Source organism: Periophthalmus magnuspinnatus, chromosome 8 (assembly GCF_009829125.3).
Source record: "Periophthalmus magnuspinnatus isolate fPerMag1 chromosome 8, fPerMag1.2.pri, whole genome shotgun sequence".
Taxonomy (NCBI): Eukaryota; Metazoa; Chordata; class Actinopteri; order Gobiiformes; family Gobiidae; genus Periophthalmus; species Periophthalmus magnuspinnatus.
In genome coordinates, this window is record NC_047133.1 from 2,733,681 (window position 1) to 2,740,755 (window position 7,075).

A 7,075-nucleotide genomic window follows, 5' to 3' on the forward strand; every position below is an offset into this window, starting at 1 on the left:
ATCATCAAAAGCGCACATGGACCAAGCCCAGCCCTTTGGGTGTAAACCAAACAATAATATAAGAATAATCCATTTCTAAAGATGAATTTAATTGAATTGATTGAAAAAAACAATAGTTCTACAAAAGCTACTTCATAAGTCACAAGTGGTTTTTGTCCTGCAATACATACTTTGATAAAAAAAAAAAAAAAAAAAAAAAACTTTATTGATAGTATAGATAGTAGTCTATTTTACTCATCACTTTAGAAGACATTTAAGTGAAATGAGTAACACAACAATTGGTAACAAAAAACAAAATAATATGGTATTTTAATCGTTAAAACGTATCATGTGGTCAGTGGGCAGTGATGTTTTTATCTAGCGTCTCTTGTAGTGAGTATTTTGTAAACCCATAGCTCTGAAGGTGCAGCTGGCAATCTTCTCATAGAGAAGAAACATGAGGGCAGCAGTCAGAACTGTCTGCAGTAATTTGGCCTCCAGGCCCTTAAAAAGGCCAAACACTCCGTACCTCCTAAAGAAAATCAAATCAGTGATTAATAAATACAATCAAAATAAAATGTCATAAATGTAAAAACTGTCAACTTACCTCGTTCTGTTCATGAGCAGACATTTAATAGTTCTAAGACTTGACAGAAGTTTGGACTCTTCTGTTGACTTGTTAAACTGGCCAAACTGGAAATTTATAAAGACAAAGATCTGTTTACTTTTTGTCATTTGTGTAATAAAGAATATAATTTGAAGAAAACATTTTGAATGTGATGATGCTTACTCTAAGGACTGACTGTATCGTCTGCAGTGGGTATGTCACTGTGGTGGCAACAGCTTTGGCCACAGCACCAATGATAAAGACTTCAACAGACGTCAGCTTGAATGAAAAGAGTGCCCAGTCGTCAGTTAAGTCTTTGCACAGTAACATAGTATAATAATGATACTAACATTAACAGTCCTTTCAAATAACATTTGGAACATTTGGAGATCCTACCTCTCTAGGAGCACCTTTCCTGAGCTGTCTTTTCAGGCCTTCATAAATCATGAACTGGATGGCAGGATTGAGCACAAGCAGCAGAGATGGGAAGGTCCCGTTCCAAAGGGCCCCAGCACCCTCATCACGAATGATCTGCATAAAAGCATCTGGGGGATAAAAACGTGTTTTGTGGTTATGTTTATTTAACAGTAATAAACAATTGATAAAATAATTGATTATTTGGAGAAAATTGGAAACATACCCAAAATGCCAGAGTAGCTTGTGGAATGTATTTCTGCATTACGAAACTTTGACCCCTGCAGCTTCAGCCTGGTGTTCACCACCCACAGAGGAGTTGTTACTAAAACATTGACGATACCTAAAGAAGATTAAGGCACAGTGTCAACAAGTACTAATACAACAATAATGTGTTTCAAAGACCGTGACAAGTGAAGCCTACAATAACTCACCAGCAGCCATGCCTATAAGAAGGTCTGCACTTGATGTTGACTGTTGTCCTTTCAAGAAACTACTTTTCAGACTGTGAAAGCAGTAGAAGTACACAAAGTTGGAGCAACACAAGCTGCAGATGACAGGAAACCAACCTCTGTAAGGAGCCAATCTGCAAAAAAAAAAAAAAAAAAGCATTATTAATCAATTAAGTAATACGTAAAACTGGTGATAACTAAATGCTAATTAGACCAATGGCCACTCACAGTCCCTCTTCCTTTATAATTTCTGCAAGAATAGCTGGTGTAGATTTGGACTCTCGACTTTCATCCACTGAAATTGACATAAGAAGACGCTTACATGTGGAAAAACAAACAACAACAAAAAAACAGCATAGTATTACAGACGCTGGAGAAGGAAGAAGTCATTGATAGACAGCTGTATCACAGACTCTATCCTGGTGACTCCATTCCTTGCATTTATGGCCTCCCAAACATCCACAAAGAAGGAGTACCCCACAGACCCATTGTATGTAGCACAGACTCAATGTGTACAATGTGGCCAAACATCTGAAGACCATCCTGGCTCCTCTGGTGGACAACGCTGAGCACCATATTGAGAAAACAGCAGAATTTGTGAGCAAAGTCAAGCATCTCCAATTTGATTCAGATGAGACCATGGTTTCATGTGACCTCTCTTTTCACTTGTATCCTCACATCAGTAGCGGTGGAGGCAGCAAAGAGGAGACTACTGCAGGATACTGAGCTAAATGAGAGAACTAAATTGTCACCTGACCAAATCTGCAAACTGCTGGAAATTTGATTAAATACCACATACTTTCATTTTAGAGGAACTACGGAACTTCTACAGCCAAATCCACAGTTGTGCCATGGGCTCACCGGTCTCTCCTATTATGGCTAACCTATATATGGAATAATTTGAACAGGTTGCACTGGCCTCATTTCCAGGCACTCCACCCCCGCACTGGTATTGATATGTGGATGACAACTGGACTAAAATCAAAATTCAAGATCTGGAACCCTTTACCGCGCATATTAATGCTGTGGATCCAAACAACAAGTTCACATGGGAAGAGGCCAAGGAGAACAAACTGGTCTTCTTAGATTGTGCAGTAACAACAGGAGAGGACCGGTGTCTCCAGGTAGAAGTCTTCAGGAAGTCCACACACACTGATCAATACCTGCTGTTTGATTCACACCATCCACTGCAGCTCAAACTCTACAACACAGAGCTCAAGTGGTTCGTACAAGCACAGAGGGAAAAGTGAAGGAGAAACAGCATGTGAAGAAAGCCCTCTCTGTTTGTGGATACCCAAAATGGGCCTTCAATAGATCTAAGGGAGCTAAAAACCAGGACAACAGGGAATCTGAACCTAGAAGGAAAAGTGTAACTATTCCTTACACAGCGGGTGTGTCTGAAAAACTTCAGAGAATTTTCAGACAGTATAAAATTCAGTCTATTTCAAACCTACAAACACTTTAAGACAGTGAGCGTTACATTGGAGAAACTAAACAGCCACTCCATAATAGAATGTACCAACACTGTCGCGAGAGCTCCTCTGGACCACAGTCTGCTGTTCATCTCCATCTCAAAGACACAAACCACTCCTTTGAAGAGAGTGAGGTTCAGATCTGAGTCAGAGAAAAGAAATGGTTTGAGAGGAGAGTTAAAGAAGCTATTTTTGTTAGGAAAGAGAATCCTTCCTTGAACAGGAATGGGGCCCTTAGGCATCCTCTGTCCCTCATCTATAACTCCATCCATCCAGACCCAAAGCAAACAGAGGAAACAAAGAGAACAATAGAGCTAGACAGGATACCAGCTGAATGATTGTGCTAAGTAGGTCTCAGGCACAGTGCACACATAGTGTAGCTCTATAGACCTAGCCTACAAATACAAACTGTAAAGCTGTTTACAGTTTCAGTGTAGTTAGCTCCTCCCTTCAGACAGACATAAGGCCAGCAGAAATCAGTGCAGTGTCCAGCAGAAATCTGACCAGAACTGAAGAAGTGGCTTGGATGAGCAGCCAAACATCTTTACTCCTACAATGATTTGTCCAGTTGACAGATTTTACTTTTTACTATGGATCAGACCTTGACAGCTGAGGGATTACACAGACATTGTATAGGATAGAAATCTTATCTTACCTTGAAGTCTCAGTCGTGCAGTATCAAGAGGGAAAAACACTGTCATTGCAGTTACACTCCCCTAAACAAAAGAAATTATATCCAACTAAACATTAATTATATTTATGTTATTAAGAAATTATAACATAACATGCAGTCTATTGAGGCTTAGTTATAATTTGATCAGCAGTCGTTTATCAATTCTCACGAATCCATAATAATAATAATACTAAAGAAACGCTTTTATAGTAACTTTGATATTTGAGTCAGTGTAAACATTCAGACTCTTACCACTGCACCTGACACGGCGTGAACCAAACTCTCGTACGAGAAGACCTCAAAACTCATTCTGATGATAAGTTTAACTCTTATAGAAAACTGAAATGCGCAGTTCAATGTTTACAAATCTTTGCTCAAAATGTTTGCACTGTTTGCATTGCTGCTTCTGCGCTTCCGGGTGGTTTGCGTCCAACCAGGCGCAAGGAATTCTGGGTAATGGAGTTCTGTATGGAAGCTGTCGAAATAAACACAAGCAACTGATTAAGACGTATGATGATTCAAATTATATCCCAAACATAACATTTATGAACACAACTCTTGTCTCTTATTCTTACATTAAAATATTTTTCTTTATTTATTAGTCTTATTTTGTCAGGCATCTTTATTATCTTTTTTTCTTGCATAATATTATCTTATTTGGATTCCGAACAACACTTGTTCAAAGTAATGAGACATACATTGAGTCAGTACAAAATATTATGACTACATAATCATAATAATATAATAATAAATAATATAAAGAACATAGACCGTACCACAGTGCATACTTCTGTTGTGTCCTTGGGCAAGACAATCCCCCCACCCCTTGGCTCCACTGTTGAAGTCCACTGGTGTATGAACTAGAGTGTGTTTGTGAGAGCGACTCATGGCTACAATCAGGCATATGTACATGCATGTATCTCATGTTGTTATGTTTATTGACATGCTCTGTTCTGACCATAAATAAACCAATAATAAATAACCTTATAATCCTCATATTTCTCCTCCCCACTCACTAAGCCACTCCTGACACTGTCTTGTCTGCTCCTCGCCCTCTTCATCCTTCTGTTTTCCCAAAACACCCTTTTTGTTCCTCTCTTGTAAGGCACATTTCTTCTCCTCTTCAAGTATTCTTTCCTCTTCAAGTCTACGATCCAGCACTGCCGCAACATTGTCCTCCAGAGATCTTACAGAACGCTCTGGGTGCCACTTGGAGTCCACAGTGGGAGTAAAGGGGTCTTCGGTCGATACGAGCAGCGGCAGAGGTTTGAGAGGTATGCGCAGCAGATAGGCGTGCAGCATCATGCGGTATGGGCCATCATCTGATCCAAGACTGTAGGTAAAGTCACCCACTATGGGATGCCCGATGGCACTGCAGTGGACCCTCAGCTGGTGTGTCCGGCCTGTACAAGATATTGTAGTCAGTTAGGTCAATTTTCCAGCATACGAGAAGGTTAAAAGAACATGATCATGATCAATTTTTTAATCTATATAATGTTTACCAATGCTTAATGCTTAGAGTTACCTGTCAGAGGCTTCAGTAGCACTTTAGTGGCAGGATCTCCATCATAAAATCCATACTGTAACACTGTCAGCTCAGTCTGACAAGGCTTTGGGTTTTCACAACCTGAGTGCATGAGGATCAAATAAGGAATACAACAACATAATAAAATGTTAGTTTGCATGTAAATATTTCTACCTTCTGTTCCTTCAATGCACATCATATGAGTTTTGCCCTCTGAAGAATTCTTGCCAATGGAGAAGTCCAAAGTTTGAGTTTCTGCCTCGACCCAACCCCGCAACTGTAAAGAGTAGAGTAGAAATTACGGTACTTTTTTTTCCTCATAGGACAAATTCAAATGCCCTTCGTGGTATAAACTGTACCAGAGCTATATAGACTTTAGTAACAGTTCGGTCTTTGAAGCAGCGGTAGGCCTGACCAGCAGCAGCCTTATTTAGAGCCACACATAGAGCACCACTGGTGGAGAAGTCCAACTGATGACAGAATCTGACAAGAGATAAGATAAGATATAAGATATATTCAAACTCCACACATGGATACACATCTTTGTTATGTTGTAGTTACTGAAGTTTTCAGCATTTTATTTACCTAAACCCATAGTAGGTGTTGGGGTCCGCCAGCTCTGGGAAATGTTGTCTCAGCTGTGCCTGCACTGTAACTTTCTCATACCACATTTTGCTGTCTATGCGGATGTCCCAGTGCTTGTCCACAACAATATAATCATCACTTTGATACAGAATCTTCAGGTTTTCCAGACTAGCAGTTTGAGTGCTCATTGTGGATCAGGGGTCCATACACAACCTGTAGTACCATGAAGAAAAGTATAATTTATGTAAAAGAAACCTTTTAGACTGTACTTGACGTGTTATTATAAACTGATGAACATAATTCCACCTACCTGGACAAAACACACGACAGATGTTTAAAGAGCCACTCTCCTATGGAAATAATCACTTTAATGCCTATGCAATCATTTCAGGCCATAGTTTTCACTTAGATTCAAGGTGTTTTTAGCTGTTAAAATCTGGGGTTTGCCGCAGCCTTGAATCTGTTGCTTTAAAAGATCTAAAAGAAATGAACAATGACAATAATTTCGTTACAGAAATAAGCACGACAAATAAAAGGTTAGATCCAAAACAACCCATTTATGTCATATTTGTGGATGTGCCCTGATCACTTATGTGCGCAGAAAACGTTGATGCAATGCGCATGCGCATTTCCCCTCAGACTTTTCAAACTTCAGAGCAGAGCGCCCCCTGCGGGACTGGAGCACTGTGCCAATAGAAAATCATATATTCAATCATTATATGTATTATCAAACTCCACCAAATATATATATAATATGTTGCAAAACAACACAAGAGCTTGTGCAGCAGCATTAACTGTTCACATTTTGCTTTTATTAGGTCTATTTTTTATGGGTTAGGTTAACATTTCCAGGCTATAACATTTTCATCAGGTTGATTCTAGGGATTATGTTATTGTATTGGTCTTGTGATCTCTGTGATTAATACATGCACAAATATCCCGTGGTGCTTTACATTCTACTAAAAATAAGATTAATCCTGTGACACCGAGCTCACCTTGACAGGGCTCAGGCTCATACCTTTAGTCTTTCCAGCTAAAGCGGTCTTTCAATTTTTCTCTTTTCCTCCCATGTTTCCTATAGTTTTGCAATAATCTTGTAGGTGAGCCTATACTTACACATATTTAACACTGCCAGTTTGTATGATGTTCCATATGTCTGTAAAAATTGTGGTTTCTACCTCCAGAAAAATCATATATGAAAAAACCTATGGAGACTATTTCCTATGGCGTCCTCATATGGCTTTGCATTTATTGTTACATAACTGCAGAATCCCACCTCTGACTGATGACATGTTTTATGTTTACCTGAAGTCACATACAGATCTAAACCAGCACAATGCAAACAGACCTATAAGAAAATATATGGAC

General features: G+C 39.3%; 2 protein-coding genes across 3 annotated transcripts; both read right to left on the reverse strand.

Moving 5' to 3' along the window:
* Positions 1 to 69: 69 nt before the first annotated feature.
* slc25a17 (solute carrier family 25 member 17) lies at positions 70 to 4,017 on the reverse strand. The gene is made up of 9 exons (XM_033971015.2): positions 3,850 to 4,017; positions 3,580 to 3,640; positions 1,681 to 1,747; positions 1,435 to 1,586; positions 1,227 to 1,343; positions 983 to 1,131; positions 770 to 865; positions 587 to 672; positions 70 to 511 (listed from the first exon to the last, which is right to left on the reverse strand). The coding sequence occupies exons 1-9, from the start codon at positions 3,904 to 3,906 to the stop codon at positions 358 to 360; spliced, it is 939 nt and encodes a 312-aa protein (XP_033826906.1). The 5' UTR covers positions 3,907 to 4,017; the 3' UTR covers positions 70 to 357.
* A 410-nt stretch (positions 4,018 to 4,427) lies between these two features.
* Positions 4,428 to 6,308, reverse strand: rpusd1 (RNA pseudouridine synthase domain containing 1). Of its 2 annotated transcripts, XM_033971036.2 has the most exons (6): positions 6,018 to 6,308; positions 5,708 to 5,920; positions 5,482 to 5,605; positions 5,297 to 5,399; positions 5,123 to 5,224; positions 4,429 to 5,000 (listed from the first exon to the last, which is right to left on the reverse strand). In XM_033971036.2, exons 2-6 carry the CDS (start codon positions 5,893 to 5,895, stop codon positions 4,591 to 4,593), a joined length of 927 nt encoding a protein of 308 aa, XP_033826927.1. In that variant the 5' UTR covers positions 5,896 to 5,920; positions 6,018 to 6,308; the 3' UTR covers positions 4,429 to 4,590. The 2 variants fall into 2 exon arrangements, with proteins under 2 accessions (XP_033826926.1, XP_033826927.1); XM_033971035.2 differs by having other exon boundaries at positions 4,428 to 5,000; positions 5,123 to 5,399.
* Positions 6,309 to 7,075: the final 767 nt, after the last annotated feature.

Excerpts from the sequence above, each read along its gene's own strand:
- slc25a17 (XM_033971015.2), bottom strand. The coding sequence starts at position 3,906 with ATGAGTTTTGAGGTCTTCTCGTACGAGAGTTTGGTTCACGCCGTGTCA. Across the intron at positions 1,748-3,579 it reads TGCACGACTGAGACTTCAAG|TGGATGAAAGTCGAGAGTCC; the intron begins GTAAGATAAGAT and ends TGTCAATTTCAG. Across the intron at positions 673-769 it reads CGATACAGTCAGTCCTTAGA|TTTGGCCAGTTTAACAAGTC; the intron begins GTAAGCATCATC and ends ATAAATTTCCAG.
- rpusd1 (XM_033971035.2), bottom strand. The coding sequence starts at position 5,895 with ATGAGCACTCAAACTGCTAGTCTGGAAAACCTGAAGATTCTGTATCAA. Across the intron at positions 5,606-5,707 it reads AACACCTACTATGGGTTTAG|ATTCTGTCATCAGTTGGACT; the intron begins GTAAATAAAATG and ends ATCTCTTGTCAG. Across the intron at positions 5,001-5,122 it reads GCTACTGAAGCCTCTGACAG|GCCGGACACACCAGCTGAGG; the intron begins GTAACTCTAAGC and ends TATCTTGTACAG.